Source organism: Rhinopithecus bieti, unplaced genomic scaffold (genome assembly GCF_001698545.2).
Source record: "Rhinopithecus bieti isolate Rb0 unplaced genomic scaffold, ASM169854v2 scaffold_5260, whole genome shotgun sequence".
NCBI lineage: Eukaryota > Metazoa > Chordata > Mammalia > Primates > Cercopithecidae > Rhinopithecus > Rhinopithecus bieti.
In genome coordinates this window covers 4,616,550-4,637,373 of record NW_016805896.1, presented here as the reverse complement: position 1 = coordinate 4,637,373, position 20,824 = coordinate 4,616,550, and the positions used below count along the sequence as shown (strand labels likewise).

General features: G+C 41.2%; 2 protein-coding genes across 7 annotated transcripts in view; one reads left to right on the top strand and one right to left on the bottom strand.

The window, feature by feature from the left end:
• Positions 1–287: 287 nt before the first annotated feature.
• ZNF397 (zinc finger protein 397) lies at positions 288–7,141 on the top strand. The gene is made up of 4 exons (XM_017874023.1): positions 288–499; positions 1,772–2,266; positions 2,526–2,667; positions 4,679–7,141. Exons 2-4 carry the CDS (start codon positions 1,853–1,855, stop codon positions 5,722–5,724), a joined length of 1,602 nt encoding a protein of 533 aa, XP_017729512.1. The 5' UTR covers positions 288–499; positions 1,772–1,852; the 3' UTR covers positions 5,725–7,141.
• Positions 7,142–10,906: 3,765 nt separating this feature from the next.
• The window catches only part of ZSCAN30 (zinc finger and SCAN domain containing 30), a 36,266-nt gene continuing 26,348 nt past the window's right edge, over positions 10,907–20,824 (bottom strand). For all 6 annotated transcript variants that reach the window (XM_017874027.1, XM_017874026.1, XM_017874025.1 and 3 more), the window contains one exon: positions 10,907–14,241. In XM_017874027.1, the coding sequence (XP_017729516.1) occupies positions 13,310–14,241 (932 nt within the window). In that variant the 3' untranslated portion in view covers positions 10,907–13,309. The remainder of the gene's footprint in view (positions 14,242–20,824) is intronic.

Here is a 20,824-nt window from a genome sequence, read left to right as displayed (position 1 = left end):
AGAGATGGGGTTTCACTGTGTTAGCCAGGATGGTCTCGATCTCCTGACCTCGTGATCCGCCCGCCTCGGCCTCCCGAAGTGTTGGGGTTACAGGCGTGAGCCACCGTGCCCGGCCGAAAATCTGAATATTTTAATGGAAAATTGGGAGTGGGATTCGGGAATGACTTGACACCAACAATCGTGGGTGGCGCGGGGAGAAAGCCAGGGTGGCGAGGCCCAGGCGGGTTGCGGGGACCCCCGGGTGCCGCAGCTCACAAGGACCCCTACTCCTTGCGCACCCCCGCCTGGGCTTGGAGGTTCCGCTGGGCTAGCGGCGGCCGGGAGAAGGCGGTGGGACCAGTTGATCCCGCGGCTCTGATTGGCTACCTGAGAGCAAGGGGCGGAGCGGCGGGGAACCCGGAACGAAAGAGAGCGGAACACTGCGTACGCGCACTTCCGGTCTTTGTGGCTTGCCGCTCTGGGTCGGCGGCTCATTCCCTGGCCGCTCCTGGGCTTCGCGGTGAGGGACTTGGGCCCCTAGGAAGAGGGAGGTGGGGTTAGGAGCGCGGGCCGGACAGTGGAGGAGCCCCGCTGCTCGGCCTGCCTATCCCCAGGTCGCGGCCCCTTGGCCCGCGCGGCGTCTCCAAGCGACTGGGGAACTCAGAGGAGGCCAGCACTCAAAACTCTGCTTTCCAAGGGAAAACGCAGTTCCCCTGACCCCGTGACTTGGCAAATGCTGCGGGTTTAACCAAGGATATAAAAATAGAAGTGCTAGTTAGTGCAGCCTAACTGGTTAATAAACCTTAAATTTGTAGGCTAAATATTCTAATTAATCTCTAACGTTAACTGTAGTGTGAGGAATGAATTTTACTCATCTGTCCTGACAAACTAAGGGCATACACTCCTATCGATATCTCGCCATCCTAAAATCAGGTCAAGTTTGATCTGTGTCACAACATTTAATACAATAACTATTTGTTACCATATTTTGCTTTTGAACATTTTTACTCCTGGGATATTCTAGGCTTTTTCAGAACTGATACTGATCTTTTTACTGCTTTTGTGTATGTGGTACCTATCATGTTTTTGAACACGTGGTAAGCATTTTACAGATACGTCTTTGTTCTTGGTCAATTCCTCAGTAGACTCATTTATTCATAAGCAAAAACCTTAACCTAATGCTCAGTAACTGCCTCAGTATTTGTTGAAGTAAGTTGGTAAACACCAAATGTGATCAAATGACAAATACCCAATATTTACATCAACTCATGTTTAATGTGAACTTAAAAAAAAATGTTACTACTACCTTAAATGAAAATCAACATTACTTGCTTTAGATAGAAAGTAACTAAAAATAAACGTTTAAAATCAGTATTACTAAATTCTGCCTAAATATTTTACTCTTGGAAGTCTGATTCTGAAGCCTATATTTCATTTAAAAGAGAGTTTTACAAGTTTTATTAATATATACATGTTAGAGATAGATTTTTCTCCTTGATACAATCAGAATTAGAAGAGAATTGGAAATTTTCTCACTATGTGATTGATGTTAATGTTGCATACACATTCTTTGGCTTCTAAAATAGTTTTTTCTAACATTAGTGGTAGGAATTCTTCATAATGGGAGACACTGATTGAGGTTAATGATTTTTAGTTTATCATCTCGTTTTATTTAGTGATAGCCCCAAATCTGCTCCCTTTCAATATATTACTAAAGTTACTCATCTTTATTATTACAAGTTCTTAGAGATTTTATTGATTGCTGTAAGTTAACTGCTTTTATATCCTTCAGGAAAGAAGAGATTACTCACACTCCTTCTCAAGCACCGAACCCAGTTGTACTGAGCTTTTTGCTAAGCTGTTTCAGCCAAGAATGGCTGTGGAATCTGAAGCAATTTCAACCCTGATACCTCAGGATCCTCCAGAACAAGAACTAATACTAGTAAAAGTAGAAGATAACTTTTCCTGGGATGAGAAATTTAAGCAGAATGGGAGTACTCAATCCTGCCAAGAATTGTTTCGTCAGCAGTTCAGAAAGTTTTGCTACCAGGAGACACCTGGGCCCCGGGAGGCTCTGAGCCAACTCCAGGAACTTTGCTATCAGTGGCTAATGCCAGAGTTGCACACAAAGGAGCAGATCTTGGAACTGCTGGTACTGGAGCAGTTCCTGAGCATTCTGCCTGAGGAGCTGCAGATCTGGGTTCAGCAACATGATCCAAAAAGCGGCGAGGAAGCTGTGACCCTGTTGGAGGATTTGGAGAGGGAGTTTGATGACCCAGGGCAGCAGGTGGGAACAGAGAAAAGTGATGTGTTGTGGGAAAAGGAATTTACAGCCTGGAGCATGTAATGGTATCGTAACAGTAGGATAAAAATTTTTATGTCTCTACTGAAGCCTAACCTGAAGTGACTAGTAGAGCCATACTTGTCTATACCCTTGAATGCTCTTTTCTCCCTGGAGATGTCATCATTGACTTCTTTGAGATTTTTACTAAGCAAGTTTTCCTAGGGATTTTCTCACAAAGCTAACCATATTTTCCTGATTTCAGGTCCCAGCTAGTCCACAGGAACCAGCAGTGCCATGGAAGGATTTAACATGTCTCAGAGCATCCCAAGAGTCACCAAACATCCACCTCCAGCCCTTAAAGACACAGCTGAAATCCTGGAAACCGTGCCTTTCCCCTAAAAGTGGTGAGGAATAGGAAATCATCTGGAAACTCTTGACACTTAGGTTTCTGTTTTTGAGAATGCAGAATTAATTGCACTTGATAAACTTGCCACATGTGAGCATCACCTTTATTATTCTAAACCAGAGGTGCTCACTTTAGCAGCTTTGTATTCAGCCCTCATGAATTGCTGTGAGCCCTCCTGTGTCAGTTTCCCTGTTACTCATTCACTCATTTCATTATGTTGTAATTTTATAAAGCGTCAATACATGTCTGGTACTGTGGTAGGCCCTGGGTTTAAAGAGGTTTCAGGTCTAGGTGGGTGATGGACAAATAAAAAGGCAGTTGCAATATAGTAAATTATAGAATAAAAGTAGGCACTGGGTACTGTTGGAGCACATCTAAAGGCACCTAATCCAATCTTAGAGGATCAAGGAATACTTCCTGAAGGAAGAAAATCTAAGCTAAGACTTGAACTATGAGTAAGACAAAGCCAGGTAAATGGGTGGGAGGAGGAGTAGCCCAAGTAAAGGCCATACCATCCCGAAGGTGTGAGAATACAACCCATTCTGAAAATTGCAGAATTGCAGGTAGTTGAATTTGACTTGAATGGAGAATTGACAGGTGGTAAGAGAAGAACCAGAGAGGAAAATAGGATCCAGTCGTAAAGACCTGTATGTCGTGCTAATTTGTTTGTATAGTTTCTTAAGTGCAGTGGTGTGCCGTTGAAGGATTTTGGAAAGGGAGTGACATAGTTTGATTTGTAGTTTAGAAGTTAGCTGCAAATGGAGAATCATGCGAGGAAAGAAAGAGTATGGTCCTATTAGAGACTGCTATAATCCAAGTGGCCACAGTGTATTCAATCAATATGTCTTATGGTGAGCGGTGGAGAACATAAAAGCTGACTCCTGTTCATCAGCATTTAAATTGCTTTGCAACATCTGGTAATTATTAAAACTAGAGTGTGAGGGAGAGGAGTTGAGGATGATACTGAGGTTTCAGTCTTGAACAATCTGGTTAATGGTAGTACTGTTCATGTAAATGAGAAAACATAAGGAAAAACAAATACATCTGATGATTTGTTTAGATTGGTACATTTGGTGCTTGTGAAATATTCAAAAGTAAAATGCCCAATTAGCATAAGACTTTAGAGCTTAATAAAATACGAATATAATTGGGGATCTGGGCAGGCATTAGTCAGACAATAGCTTACAATATAAGTTGTAATGGAAGCCAAGGGTAGAGGCTTTGTAGAGTAAGGATACATGAGAGTCCAAAACAGAATCTGGAGGAATGCTCGTGTTTGAGTGATTTACCCTAGAATCTAAGAAGGAATAGCCACAGAAATCAGGCTAATATCACTGGAAGAGAATGTCATCTAGAAGGAAGGTGTGATCCTCAGTATCAATGCTACAGAGAGGCTAAGTAATAATCTAGAAAGTACCCATTGGATTAAAGAGCTATGAAGTGACCCTGATGAGAGTAGAATAATAATCTAGAAAGTACCCATTGGATTAAAGAGCTATGAAGTGACCCTGATAAGAGTAGAATCAGTGGAAGTAGGGGACGGGGGCAGTGGGGGGGCAGGGGGGCATGTAAGGCAAAAAACCAGATTGTGGAATGAGGATACTTTCACTTGAAAGGCTGCAGACAACTCTTTTAGGAAACCACTATGAGAGAGAGTGAGGTTGCTTGAGGGAGATATGTTGGCAAGAAGGTTGATTTTAAAAGGTGGGAGACACTTAAGCTTATTTAAAAGCTGATGAACAGGAATCAGTTGAGAAAGAGATTGTAAATAGTAGAAAAAAATTGTAGGTAATTTATCAATTGATGTCTCAAAAGAGGCAGGAAAGGATGAAATTCAAAGTATAGATGTAGACTTTATTAGATATGAGAGAACTTCTTTTGGCCAGTTGGAAAAAACTGGAGGACAGTGACATCTTTGTAGGTAGAAGCTTCTGTTTTCTCTCATGTAGGAAGTATTGACAGTGACTAGAGAAATGTAATATCTGTTTGTTTGCTACTTATTGTTTCAGATTGTGAGAACCATGAAACAGCAACAAAGGGCATCTCAGAAGAAGAATCACAGGGACTCCCTCAGGAACCTTCATTTCGAGGAATTAGTGAGCATGAAAGCAATTTAGTGTGGAAGCAAGGAAGTGCTACAGGGGAGAAACTAAGATCTCCTTCCCGAGGGAGCAGTTTTAATCAAGTGATCTTCACAAACAAATCTCTAGGAAAGAGAGACCTTTATGATGAGGCTGAAAGATGCTTGATTCTAACTACAGACTCTATAATGTGTCAGAATGTTCCTCCAGAAGAGAGACCTTATAGATGTGATGTATGTGGGCACAGCTTCAAGCAGCATTCCTCTCTAACACAACATCAGAGAATCCATACTGGAGAGAAGCCCTATAAATGTAACCAGTGTGGGAAGGCCTTTAGTTTGAGGTCCTATCTTATTATTCATCAGAGAATTCATAGTGGTGAGAAAGCATATGAATGTAGTGAATGTGGGAAAGCTTTCAATCAGAGCTCAGCCCTCATTCGACATCGGAAAATCCATACTGGTGAGAAGGCTTGTAAATGTAATGAGTGTGGCAAAGCATTCAGTCAAAGTTCATATCTCATTATACATCAAAGAATTCACACTGGTGAGAAACCTTATGAGTGTAATGAGTGTGGGAAAACCTTTAGCCAGAGCTCAAAACTCATTAGACATCAGCGAATTCACACAGGAGAGAGACCCTATGAATGCAATGAATGTGGAAAAGCTTTCAGGCAAAGCTCAGAGCTGATTACTCATCAGAGAATACATAGTGGAGAGAAACCCTATGAATGTAATGAATGTGGAAAAGCTTTCAGTTTGAGCTCAAACCTTATCAGACATCAGAGAATTCATAGTGGAGAGGAACCTTATCAGTGTAATGAATGTGGCAAAACCTTCAAAAGGAGCTCAGCCCTTGTTCAGCATCAGAGAATTCATTCTGGGGACGAAGCTTATATATGTAATGAATGTGGGAAGGCTTTCAGGCACAGATCAGTCCTTATGCGCCATCAGAGAGTCCACACTATGAAGTAATTTGTGAATACTGTGAATAGTGTAAATACTTAAGTCAAATTTTTATGTTTGTTAGTCAGAAGAGTTTACTTTGGAGCCAAACTCCATAAAGGTTATAAAATACTAGGTCTTGAGTCTAGCTTGCTTTGTGCAGCATTTCCCAGTGCTAAAGTGTCCTTTGAAAGCTTTTCCTGTGACTAATCAGAATACAGAAGAATCATTACTTCCAGCTCTTCTCTTATTAGGAATACTCAGGAAATACGAAAAATGGGAATGTAACATTGAAATCTTATTTTGTGTGAAAGTGTCATGAAAAGAATATAGCAACTTAGGCTCTGTCACTGCATCTGATTGTTAGTGTACCAGGTTATGGGGCTGGTGTGGACTGTGTGAGGCACTTTGTCTCAGGAACTAAAAAAAAATTTACTGACCTAATAAAGAACAGTGACAGAGCAGCAAGAAAGGTGGGGGAAATGGCTTCATCAATGATTTGTTGAGCCCAGGGCAGGCCAGGAATTAGATAGGCGTGAGAAGAAAGAATATAATTTACCCAAAGGTTATTTTTTGAGTACCTACTTTATCTCAGGGACTAGGAATACAGTGGAAAACAAGACTGTAATCTCTGTATCTAATGGGCAAGGCAGCCAAACAGGCAGTGAAAGTGGAATGCTCCTGTGTGACCTTAAGGAGCCTCTGACTCAGCCTTGGATAAGGAAATGGAAATGGCCTGAAGGATGAGGAGGAGTTAGCCAACGTGGTACTCCAGGGAAGAAGATTCCCAGTAAAGAACAGTAGCCAAAGGCCAGAAACAAAGTGTGGCGCATTCTTTGAGTTCCTGATGTAGTGAGGTCTTGTCAGAGAAGTCTGGGTCTGGCCAGACTCTTAAGCAGTGCCAATGGAGAAGTTCCTGTTAATAGACAAAACCTGGAGCCCTTGGACCACAGGGGAGTCAAGAGCTTTGTCTTGGTTTATGTGACCCCAGGGAAAGGGCAAATATGTGGTTTCCTTGCCAAACCTGTAGGCTATCCTAGAACCTCCATGAGGGTAGTGGTGGGAATGAGGGTGAGAAAGAGCCCATACCTATACCTCAAGAGTCTGAGTGTTAAGACTGTCTCTCCCATCCTTAAGATTCTCCTTTGATTCTAAAGACAGTATCAGAGTTGCTGTCAGGTTTCCTATAATTCCCAAGACTCTAGATCAGAAGCTGCCATGTCCTTTGTTTCTGGGGCTGTATGCCCACAGTTCCTCGTACATTCCCTTGGGCTTTGGTGCTCAAAAAGTATTTGTCAGTTGCTGGGTCTGTGATGTTCTTTGGGCACTTCGCACATGTTCAGTTTTGTTTTATGTCACCAGTATTTCACAATATCTTTTGCAATTTTTTTTTTTTTTTTTTTTGAAATGGAGTTTCACTCTTGGTGCCCATGCTGGAGTGTAATGGCGTGATCTTGGTTCACTGCAAACTCTACCTCCCGGGTTCAAGCGATTCTCCTGCCTCAGCCTCCTGAGTAGCTGGGATTACAGGCATGCGCCACCAGGGCCAGCTAATTTTGTATTTTTAGGAAAGGCAGGGTTTCTCCATGTTGGTCAGGCTGGTTTCAAACTCCCAACCTCAGGTGATCCACCCACCTCGGCCTCCCAAAGTGCTGGGATTACAGGCATGAGCCACCACGCCCAGCCATCTTTTGCAAATTTTATTAAAGATTATGCTAAAAGAAAGTGACAAACTAATGGTCACAATCAGTCGAGACTTCCCTTTTCTGAGGGGCCTAGCAGGAAGAGAATATTTAGACTGATGCTTAGTGTAAGATGGAATGTTGTGCAGGTTAACCAGCAACACAAAGACATATTCAAAAGACCTAATAGGTAGGAAGAATAACACACCATACCAAAAACAAATCTGTGTGGAAATCTAGAATCCTGTGCATAAAAAAAGAATTTTCATGAGGATAAAAAGAAGCAAAGAGAAGTAATGCTCTTATTGGGGCATACATCAGTGGACATGTGCTAACCAGTAAGAATGGCAGGAGGCCTAAATGCCCATGTTTGGGGAGAGAATATGGAAAAAATAGATGGGATTATTTGGAAAATATTAAAATACATGGTAAGAGCTACTCAACTCTTATTTTCCTCCTCTTCCACAGATAAAGACCTGAACAAACTGAAAAGGTAGGACATTAAGTAGGAATTGTATATTGTAAAACGGAAATGCTCTTGATGTAAGAAAGCTCTACTGTATGTTAGTAAGCAGTGTAATACATAGGCCAAGCACAGTGACTCACACCTATAATCTCAGCACTTTGGGAGGCCAAGGCTGGAGGATCGTTTGAGTCTAGGAGTTCAAGCCCAGCCTGGGCAGCATAGTGAGACCCCATCTCTACAAAAAATAAACAGAATTTGCCAGACGTGGTAGTGTATGCCTGTAGACCCAAGTATTTGGGAGGCTGAGGTAAGAGGTTCGCTCAAGCCCTGGAGGTTGAGGCATCAGGGAGGCAAGATCACACCACTGCACTCCACCCTGGGAGAGCAAGACCCTGTCTCCAAACCAAAAAAAAAAAAAAAAAAGGAAAAAAATAAATGTCATAGATACTTGCTAAGGGCTTTGTATATAATTATTAATGTTATTTCTCATCACAGCGTGTATGTAGCAGATGAGGAATGAAGGCTAAAGGTCATATATATAAAAAATGAGGAGGTCAGACTTTGAACCCACAACCTGACTGTGGAGCCACTTCAGTATATTCGCTCCCCATAAGAAAGTTCCAATAGAAAAAAAAAATGCTACTTAAGTAGGGAAATCACAAAATAAGTGCCAGTGAACAATAAATGTTCAACCCCAGTACAGTTAAAATGTATATTAAAGCAAGAGTTGAGATGACACTTCCTTATAAAACAGACAGGAATTCAGGGACATTGGGACTCTAATGCTGCTGGTAAGACATGAATAAATACATACTGTCTCTGGCAACCAATACCAGAAGCCTTAAGCATTGCCTTTTGACTTTGAAATTGTACCTGGAAATGCATGTTTCAGAAACCATCATGAATGTACACAAAATCCTAAAACTTAAAACTGATATCACAGGCCAGGCACAGTGGCTCATGCTTGTAATCCCAGCACTTTGGGAGGCTGAAGCAGGTGGATCACCTGAGATCAGGAGTTCAAGACCAGCCTGACCAACATGGTGATCCCATCTCTACTAAAAATACAGAAAAATTAGCCAGGTATGGTGGCATGCACCTGTAGTCCCAGCTACTCGGGAGGCTGAGACAGGAGAATTGCTTGAACCCGGGAGGTGGAGGTTGCAGTGAGCCGAGATTATACCATTGTATTCCAGCCTAGGTGACAGAGCGAGACTGTGTCTCAAAAAAAAAAAAAAAAAAAAAAACTGATGTCAATTAATATTAAATGAAGTATTCGTGATATATTGTTAAGTAAAAATATTACAAAACAATATGTACAGTATGATCCCATGTAAAATATATATTTATGTATTAAAACCACTGAAAACATAAACTCAGAGTGCTATACTGGTTATCTCTGGGTGCTGAGGTTGTAGGTGATGTAATTTTTTTCTTGTGCTTTTCTGTGTTTTTCAAATTTTTCTATAGTAAACCTCTAATACTCTTAAAATTAGGGGGGAAGAGTGAATGGAAGCCCAGGATACTTGAGAAAATATTTTAAAGGCACTTGCTTTTCATAGCATCTCTGTCTCTTCCAAGTCTCAGGAAATTAGCTAACTTATTAACTCTGATCCCTTCATCACTGGTAAAATGACAATGGTAAACATATCCATCTCACAGGTAGTATATTAAAAAGTCTACAAATTATAAATCTGGGTGCAAAAGGAATTACTTGCCTGAAAGATTTACAGTTGAGAAAAGTAATAGCTTTGAAATGGAGATCTTTGATTTTTAGAGCTTTTCCATGTATTCTGTAGCCATAAGCAAGTCACCTTCCAACTCTAGACCCTCACTTTAAAGGAGCTGATGTAGATTATCTCTTATGGTCAAAGCTTCAACATTCTACTTTTTATGAAATGGAAGGGGCACCAATATAAGGTGATGTCAAAGGAAATTTTTTCTTCTTCACCACTTTTGCTTGGAAGAAAAGTAATTCATGCCTTTCCCTTCTGCTCAGGTCTGTCCTTTTTCTCTTGGTATAGAAGCAGTCCAGGGAGTAATGATGTCTACCTTAAATGAGTCTTACACAGATTTTAAAAGATAATGTGCAATTTAGGCAGTGTACTTTGGTTTCCTGCCTTCCCCCTTCTTCCTCATTTCCATAGCCTGCAACTAATACATCCAGCTCAAAGGATTGGAAATTTAAAGCAAATCTGACCCTCATCTCTTCAAGTTCACTGAGGACCTGCTGAGGGAGAAGGAGGTCATGGCAGGTCCACAGGTCTAAGCTTGGTCCTTTTCAGCAATTAGTGTTGAAGATTCCAGTCTGGTGCATATGGCCACCTCCACTAAAGGGAAGAGAGAGTCCTAATTCTGGTGGACACCAGATGTGTTTGCCCTCATTCCCATTGTCTTTCAACAACAACTAAATCTCAGATGCCCCCTCACTTTGGTTAACCGCAGCCCCAGAGACTGGCTATTTTAGTTTCCTGATATTTTTTGGCCCAGGAAATAGAAACTGAGAATACCAATGTCAGGCCTCTGAGCCCAAGCCAAGCTATCACATCCCCTGTGACTTGCACATATATGCCCAGATGGCCTGAAGTAACTGAAGAATCACAAAAGAAGTGCAAATGCCCTGCCTTGCCTTAACTGATGACATTCCACCACAAAAGAAGTGAAAATGGCCGGTCCTTGCCTTAAGCGATGACATTATCTTGTGAAATTCCTTTTCCTGGCTCATCCTGGCTCAAAAGCTCCCCCACTGAGCACCTTGTGACCCCCACTCCTGCCCGCCACAGAACCCCCCTTTCACTGTAATTTTCCTTTACCTACCCAAATCCTGTAAGATGGCCCTACCCTTATCTCCCTTCGCTGACTCTCTTTTTGGACTCAGCCCGCCTGCACCCAGGTGAAATAAACAGCCATGTTGCTCACACAAAGCCTGTTTGGTGGTCTCTTCACACGGACGCACATGACAACCAACTCCTCTGTCTTCTTCCCACAACCTCTTCCCCATCGTCCTAGCATTATCTCCGTTCATATTATTGTTACCTATTCCTGAATGAATAATTTCAAAGCAAACTTTTAAAACTCAACTTTTATTACAATACATCTTGCATTACATTCTAATAATAAATGGCTGAAGTATATACTCAAAGTATAAATTCTGAAATTAGTTACCAAAAATCATTTACTAAACAATAGTTTAACTAAAATACTAGGATTGGGAAAAATAAACACTAATAGAAAGTACTCCAAAATGTTAACAATGTTTCTATGGGCAATGGGATTGGGGGTGATTTACAGTTTCTCATTTTCTGTATTACCAACACTTAAAACAATTCACAATCAGGAGAAAAACCTATTAAATGATATTTAAAACATTAAATCTGATTGTCACCTATAGAAAAAGGCAACTCACTATCCATTTGAAGGATCCCTTTAGACTTCTAATCGACCTCATACGATAACTGCACAACCTCTAGACACAAAGAGGCTGAATTGTCCCCCCAATTTCACCTCCCCTATTACGCACAACAGCAGTGATATAGTTTGGCTCTGTGTCCCCACCCAAATCTCCAATTGTAATCCCCAGGGGTTGAGGGAAGGTCCTGGAGGGAGGTGATTGGTTCATGGGGGCAGATTTCCCCCTTGCTGTTCTCATGATAGTGAGTGAATTCTTATGAGATCTGGTTGTTTGATAAGTGCCTGGCATTTCCCCTGCACTCTCTCTCGCCACCTTGTGAAGACGGTGCCTGCTTCCCCTTCTCCTTCCACCATGATTTAAGTGTCCTGAGGCCTCCCCAGCCCTACAGAACTGTGAGTCAATTAAACCTCTTTTATTTATAAATTACCCAGTCTCAGGTGGTATCTTTATAGCACTGTGAAAATGGACTAATACAAGCAGTGATCACCAATTCTTTTTTAGAAATGACATTATCTAGAAGGATATCTTAGAAGAGGAATCAAACTTTCTCTTAGGTATTAATTGCCCTCAGCCACTGTGGGTTAATTAAAACTGCCAAAATAAAAATTAACAGAGAGAGTTACAGGCAGAGGTTATAGCCCATACAATGGCATGAAGATAAGATAGGATCTAGAGACACCCCTTCATCAGGACTCTTCTGTCAAGCAGGAATTAGTTGTCATAAAGCCTGGCTCAGAATCCCCATGTGTTGGTTTCGCTCTTCCTACTTAATAATCACTGAGTTAGGGAGCCTATCCTAGACCCAGAATGACCTGTGAGACCCTGAAATGCTCAGAATTAGTGTGGTGAAAGACTCTGGTGCATCTTATGGGAAAAGGTATATATACACACAGGGAAAGAATGCATATCAGACACTAGAGAGACAGTGGGGACTGGAGTGTTTGTGTCCCATGGCTCTGGGACTCGGAAAGTGGGAAGCATAAAGGAATGCAGTGATCTGCCTTTCCAGGCTCCACTATTTCCCATTCCCTGCCCCCTCCCCTCCTTACCAGGCTTGCAGACCCTGAGCTATTATACTTGAGGGCAATAAATATTTGTTGAATTACTCCCTCAGATTCCTTTTTTAAAAAATTAGGTCTATGACAATTTCTGCAGTAGAGAAGAGTCTTGATGGAGTGCCTCCAGATCCTGTTCTTCTCTTCTCCCCTGCCCTTGCTACCTTCTACCCACCTTTACATCTAACTGAGATACCATCATATCCAGGAAGTCTTTAGTGACTGATTCTCATGACCAGGTGTAGGTATCCCTGCCATGTACTTTGATGGAAACCCACATTTTTCCTACCAAAGCACTTACCACACTTTACTGTAATTACTGTTTAGTATATATGCATGTCCTATTAGCCCTTATCTCTGGGAGGGCAATGACCATGTCTACCTCAATGCCTAGCACATAGCAGGTGCTCAATAAACAAGTAGACCTGAATTAACCTCAGCAGGAAGCTCAAGATTGAGAACTGGCAAGGGGACAGAATGAGGCACCATTCCTCGGGTACTATTTAACTGCCTCAGACACTATTTAATCGCGTAATTCAGTATTTTCACAACCTCTTAATTCAACATTTCAGATAGCTGAGTAACTCTCAGCACATGCCTCCACCTGCCAAAATACAAATGCTCTTGCCAGGCATATTTGCCATCTTATAAGAAGCTCTTTCAGGATCTCTGCCCCAATCCTGGCATTACTGTTAAGGTGCCCAACGGAAATTATATCTGAGGTGGCAGAGAGTGAAGGGGATATTGATGAGTCTCATCCAGAAATGGGTCAGGCATTTCAAGGAAATATCTACCATTCTTTTTGGAGAAGACTTGGGTAAAATTTTTCTTCCATTTACACTTCAATAATCATAACAAACATCTTTGTGTGGATGTCTTCTTATAGTACCAAACTGGGCTGAAAGGACAGAAGTCCTGCTCTCAGGAAACTTCTCTGTGGAGTCTCACCCCTACAGTGAACTCCTTGCATTTCACAATTGTACAACTCTTACCCACAGAGTTAAACTCTGGTGTGTGTTCTCTGATGCTGCATAAGGCCTGACCTATGCCTAAATGTTTTTCTACATTCACTACATTCATAAGGCTTCTCTCCAGTGTGAATTCTCTGGTGCTGGGTGAGGGCTGAGCTCTGATTGAAGGATTTTCCACATTCATTACATTCATAAGGTTTCTCTCCAGTGTGAATTCTTTGATGTTCAATAAGGATAGAGCTCCTACCAAAAGCCTTACCACACTCAATACATTCATAGCCTTTATCTCCAGTGTGAATTTTCTTATGCTGAATAAGGGCTGAGCTCCGGCTGAAGGCTTTCCCACATTCTCCACATTCATAAGGCTTCTCTCCAGTGTGGATTCTCCGATGCCTGATGAGCTCTGAACTGCCCCTGAAGGCTTTTCCACATTCACAACATTCATAGGGTTTTTCACCACTATGAATTCTCTGATGTCTAACAAGGTCTGAGCTCAAACTGAAGGCTTTGCCACATTCTTTACATGCATAAGGTCTCTCTCCAGTATGAACTCTCTGATGTCTAATCAGCTTTGAGCTCTGGCAAAAGGCCTTCCCACAGTCAAAGCACTCATAGAGCTTTTCCCCAGTGTGAACTCTCTGTTGTGTAATATCATTTGTATTCATACTGAAACTTCCTTCACTCTCATGAGATTCAAGGACACTGTGTTCTGTGGGGATTCTTCTGTTGAAGGTTGCCAGACTGATATGTCTGTCCTGGGAAGGAAGCTCACTGATTTTGTTCCCTGCAGCATTTCCCTTTCGCTTCTTAGAGTTGTCCAGACCTCCCAAAGCTTCTTCAGCTATCTGTTCGGAAGGTGTTTTTCCAGGAAGTTTTCCTGGAGATATCATGGCAGCTGAGGCTACACATTCAACAATTTCTTGCTTTGCCATCAACACTTTGCCAGCCACCATCTTGCTATCTAAAAATGTAAATAGAAAGTGCAAGTATCATTTATTTCCCATGACAGAAGAAAGGAAACTGTCGAAGCAGGAACACAAAATAAACCCAATGAAATAGGTATTTACCTGCTAGAAAACAGTTCTCAAAACTAGATTCCCAATCTAGAATTCAGAGAAGGGACCTAGGGTAGCAAAATATGACACCCTCAGAGAGTAAGGTACACAAATAAATGAATTAGTATTGGAGAAGAGGGATGGTGAACAAGGAAATACATTAGTTAGAGGGAATGGTGACAAACAGGAATATGGATGATAAACCAGGAAGCTGGGAGACAGTCTTGGGTTAGAGAAGATACATTTTTAGGTAATGAGATAATTGGAAAAAAAAATTAAAAGGAATGATCAGGATAAAGAAAGATATCTAAGAGTCTTAAATCTGTGGTCTTCTAGCAATGTAGGAGAGCAGAAGATATGATTAGGAAATGCTTTGGGAGTTAGCACTGAACAGAGGTAGGTGAGCAGGAACTAGAAAGCATTAAGGTGATTTCAGATTCTGATAGGTTCCAAATGAATCAAATAATTATAAGCAAATGGAGTAAGACACAGACCCAGAGAAAAGAAATACAGGTTCCTGACTCATTCTCAGGTCAGGTGGGAATTTTTTTTACCATTAAAAAAAATTTTCACCTAAATCATCCATGGGATACAAAAGAATCTTATAGTTTTACTTTTTAAAATGTGTAAGTGTCAAAGAAGGGGATGGAGACAACTCCTTCCTTGAACATTTATACAAAAAAACATGACTGCCCAGAGCCAAACCTTCTGGCTCTCACAAAACATGCCCCATCTCTAGTAGTCTCCTGTTATGAGTTACTGGAATTCTTTCTAGATAACTACAGTAACTCATAATAGAAGGCTACTAGAGATGGGGTAAATTATATCAGCCATCTACTAGTTATATCTAGAGATTTCTAGTAACTAGAAGTGGCTGATATAACTTGAATTATTTTATTCTGAAAAATACATCTTCCCAAAAGTCCTCTAAATGTATATGCATTTTACAGATCAGGAAACTGAGGCTCAGAGAAGTTAAGTGAGGCCATAGAATTAATAATTGTTAAGAGTTTGGATTCAAATAAACATTCTCAGCATCAAAGCTTACAATCTTTATGCTATCTGCCTTCCCTATTGGAAGGATGCAGGGCTATAGTTGCACTGAAACAAAATATTACTTAAAAATCATCTAAATTTGGCTTTGGAAAAGCATTATGCTTTTATATAAAAATGAATGCCTATTTCTGATATTGTGTTCACACTTCAAACACAACAATAAAGCACCACAGTTGATACCTGATCAAAGCAGAGGGCTGTCTGGCTTCCCGTTTCCCCATTCCTTACCAGAAATTAAACACAGACAACATCACCTCTAAAATTCGTACTGTCCTTGGATTTTACATAGAAATTTAAATTATTCATGGTTTCATTTATTTAAAAGAAAACATTTATCAAAATATACTTGCATACAATAGAAGCATAAAAATTAAAAGTACCAAATAGGTTAAAGTCAGAGACCAGACAACCTAATGAGAAATTTTCTGAAATTAATAACTAGGTCAAATTATTAACAGTATCAATTATAGGGTATAAAGTGGCAATATAATTGTGTAGGGACAAAATTAAGGGCAATGAAAATTAGAAAAGCAATGTAACTTATGGTATTTAAATATATCTTCAAATTCTATAACTACATGAAGTCAAATTATGAGACCAGAGAAAAACTTTGCCCTCAGATGTATACATCAGGAAGACATCAAGATTTTTATTTGTTCAACTATACATTTATTATTATATTTAAAAAATTGGAATAAATAACTAGAGTAATTCTTAGAAAAGACAAATAGAGATTACAAGTAGAGGCTGGGCATGGTGGCTCACACCTGTAATCCCAGTACTTTTGGAGGCTGAGGCAGGCAGATCACTTGAGGCCAGGGGAGTTCAAAACCAACCTGGCCAACATGGCAAAACCCCGTCTCTACTAAAAATATAAAAAATTAGCCAGGCATGGTGGTGCACGCCTGTAACCCAGCTACTTGGGAGGCTGAGGCACAAAAATCACTTGAACCAGGGACGTGGAGGTTGCAGTGAACCAAGATCACACCACTGCACGACAGAACAAGACTGTCTCAAAAAGAAAACAACAACAAAAAAAGATTATAATAAGAAATGGTCACTTGATTATTTAGAAATACTTGCATAGAGATAACCCAATTAATATCACCCAAGAATGAAAACTAATTCGTAATCAGGTCCAAGTCTGGAGGCTGGAGGGTGGGGTACAGATTTACAGGAGGCTCTTTGGAGGAGAAATAAGGCATAGGTATCTCTGTTAGAAGAGCTTTTCTGTTTTGTTGTTGTTTGTTTGTTTGTTTTGAAACCGAGTCTTGCTCTGTCACTCAGGCTGGAGTTCAGTGGTACAATTATCAGTCACTGCAGCCTTGAAATCCTGGACTCAAGGGGTCCTCCCACCTCAGTCTCCCCAGTAACTAAGAGTACAGGTGCGCATCATTGCATACAGTTAATTTTTAAATTTTTTTTGTAGACACGGGGTCTTGCCATGTTGCCCAGACTGGTCTTGAACTCCTGGGCTCAAGCAATCCTCTTGCCTCAGCCTCCCAAATTGCTGGGACTATAGGCACGAGCCCCTACACCCAGCTAGCTTTTCTGTTTAACACACCTCCTGTTTTTCCTACTTGTTCTCTGGGGTGGCTCCTCAGTGAGTTCTGCCAGCTCAGCAGTTCAGTGAGCAATTCCACCCCATTTAGTTTAAAATCCTTTTAACTAGGGATGTGGCCTTCAGTTGCATATTGACGAGTATGCTTTTAGCCTTAATGCTATGTCAGCGATGCTGCACTGCCCACCCCGTTCCCCTTTACCAATATGATGCCTCCTTCCCTCAGCCACTGTGAATGTTGGCTCCTCCAATGATCTGCATGTCTGTGTCTCCTCAAAATTCATATGTTGAAGTCCTAACCCCCAAGGTGATAGTATTAGGAAGTGCGGCCATTTGTAAGGTGACTAGGTCATGAGGGCTTAGTGACCTTATAAAATAGGCCATAGGGTGCTCATTTGCTCCTTCCACCACGTGAGGACACAGTGAAAAGGTGCCATCCATGAGAAAGTGGGACCTCACCAAATACCAAATCTGCTAGCATCTGGAACTTCTCAGCCTCCAGAACTGTGAGAAGTAAATCCATGTTGTCTACAAGCCACTCAGTGGATAGTATTTTGTTATAGCAGTCCTAACTGATTAAGACAGTTCCTAACTATACAGAGGTGCCTCCTTCTGTGGAGAATTACCCTGGCTGATGAGAGCCACTTGGCCCAGGAAGTAACTTCCACCCTCATTGCCCCATCTCTGCCTCAAGAAGAGACAACTCTGCAGTGCAATTATGCTTCAGCGGCCCATGAAATGCTCCAAGAATTAGACCAAGGCTAGACTGTAACTGAGACCACATCATTGCTTGCTCTTTTCCCTTCCTAATCCTGCTTTTCTCCCTCTGTTACAGATTTTTCCTGAAGAACACATCCTCAATAAATCACCTGCACCCAAATCTCCATCTCAGGCTCTACTTATGGCAAGGCATACTATTAGGCTAGTGAAGCACCTACAAGAAACTTATAACTCAAGGTTGTAAAAATGGCATGGTGACTCTTACAATCATATCACAGTGGGACCCTCCAGCAATTTAACCCTCATGACCTAGGTGAAAGCTGTAAAAGGATCCACATTAATTCTTCAGAGGCAGGGCTAAGACATTCAAGACTGAAAAGAGACCAGCATAAGTAGACTTAACAGGAACCCAGTCAAGGCCATTCATGGCCATGGGACCATGCATAAATGGAGAATGAGTAAATTTCGCTAAGTCCAAGGACATCAGAAAGATAGAACCACTATTACTGATAAGGTGACTGAATCAACAACATACTGCCACTATGAAGTAATAAGCAAATAAAAAGTTAAAAAATGTAACAGATAACAGTTGGAGGGTGAATATATTTTAAATCAATCAGATCCTCATTAGAGTATTTTGTCTTGATCCCAAAACTTCAGATGAATGTGGAGAAACTGAAGTATGTACAGAGAAAAATGGCAAGATATCCAGACAAAGAAAACACAGATGGGATCAGAGGGAGTGAGAGACTTAGTTAAAACAAGGTCAGGGGGCTGCGCACGGTGGCTCATGCCTGTAATCCCAGCACTTTGGGAGGCCAAGGCGGGTGAATAACAAGGTCAGGAGTTCGAGAACAGTCTGACCAATATGGTGAAACCCCGTCTCTACTAAAAAAACAAAAATTAGCCAGGCATGGTGGCAGGCACCTGCAGTCCCAGCTACTAGGGAGGCTGAGGCCAGAGAATTGCCTGAACCGAGGAGGTGGAGGTTGCAGTGGGCCGAGATTGCGCCACTGCACTCTAGCCTGGATGACAGAGCAAGACTCCGTCTCAAAAAAGAAAAAAAAAGGTCAAAGTGCAGTGTGCTGACTGCATTCAAGTACAGATTGTGTTTTATGAGGACTCTGTAAACTAAAGAAAGTGGATTATGAATAAATTAAAGCTGGGAGTATTTCATATGGACATAAGAACTTCAATATAGTATGTTTGCTAGGGCTTCCATAACAAAATACCACAGAATGGGTGGTAAACAATAGAAATCTCTTTTTTCACAATTCTAGAGGCTAGAAGTCCAAGATCAATGTGTCAGCAGGTTTGGTTTCTTCTCTCTCCTTGACTTGCAGATGATGACCACCTTCTTCTTTTGTTGTTGTTGAGACAGTCTCATTCTGTCACCCAGGTTGGAGTGCAGTGGCGCAATCTCAGCTCACTGCAACCTCCATCTTCCAGGCTCAGGTGATCCTCCTGTCTCAGCCTCCCAAGTAGCTGGGACTATAGGCATGCATCACCATGCCCAGCTAATTTTTGTGTTTTTAATAAAGACAGAGTTTCACAGTGGTCTCAAAACTCCTGACCTCAAGTAATCTGCCTGCCTCAACCTCCTGAAGTGCTGGGATTACAGGCATAAGCCACCGCACCTGGCCACAGTTGGCCACTTTCTTGCTAGGTCCTCACAAGATCATCCCTTGATCTGTATTGTGTCCTAATCTCCTCTTCTTTTAAGGACATCAATTATTTGGGATTAAGGCCAACCCTAATGACTCCATTTTAACCTTTATAAAGGCCCTATCTCTAAAAAAATGCAATCATACTCTAAGGTTCTGGCTGGGGGTTAGAGCCTCAACATATGAATTTTGGAGGGACACAACTCATCCCATAACAAATACCAATACGAAAAAGCCCAAGAAGCACTTACCACAGTCTCTGTTCCTTAAGATCTTAAAAAAAGAAGGTAAAAATAATCTACTTAAATGATTTCGACATTTACCTGATTTAAGGCAGGGGACTTGATAAGATGAATTTTCTGTTTTAAAAATTTAAGTTCCGGGATACATGTGCAGGATGTGCAGGTTTGTTACATAGGTAAACATGTGCCATGGTGGTTTGCTGCACCTATCAACCCATCACCTAGGTATTAAGCCCCACATGCATTAGATATTTATCCTGATGCTTTCTCTCCCACCCCCCAGGCCCCAGTGTGTGTTGTTCCCATCCCAGTTTCCATGTGTTCTCATTGTTCAGCTCCCACTTACAAGTGAGAACACGTGGTGTTTGGTTTTCTGTTCCTGTGTTAGTTTGCTGAGGATAATGGCTTCAGGCTCCATCTATGTCCCTGCAAAGGACATGATCTCATTCCTGTTTATGGCTGCACAGTATTCAATGGTGTATACATACCACATTTTCTTTATCTAGTCTATCACTGGTGGGCATGAGTTGATTCCATGTCTTTGCTATTGTGAGTAGTGCTGCAATGAACATACGTATGCATGTATCTTTATAATAGGATAATTTATATTCCTTTGAGTATATACCCAGTAGTGGGATTGCTGGGTCAAATGGTATTCCTGGTTCTAGGTCTTTGAGGAATTGCCACACTGTCTTCCACAATGGTTGAACTCATTTATATTCCCACCAACAGTGTAGAAGTGTTCCTACTTCTCCACAGCATTGCCAGCATCTGTTGTTTCTTGACTTTTTAATAATCGCCATTCTGACTGCTGAGATTGTTTCTCATTGTGGTCTTGATTTGCATTTCTCTAATGATCAGTGATGTTGAGCTATTTTTTATATTTTTTGGTGTATAAATGTCTTCTTTTGAGGTCTCTGTTCATGTCCTTTGCCCACTTTTTAATGGGGTTTTTTCTTGTAAATTTGTTTAAGTTTCTTATAGATCCTGGATATTAGACCTTTGTCAGATGGACAGATTGCAAAAATTTTCTCCCATTCATAGGTTGTCTCTTCACTTTGATAATAGTTTCTTTTGTTGTGCAGAAGCTCTTTAGTATAATTACATCCCATTTGTCAATTTTTGCTTCTGTTGCAATTACTTTTGACATTTTCATCATGAAATCTTTGCCCATGCCTATGTCCTGAATGGTATTGCCTAGATTTTTTTTCTAGGGATTTTTTTTTTTTTTTTTTTTTTTTTTTTT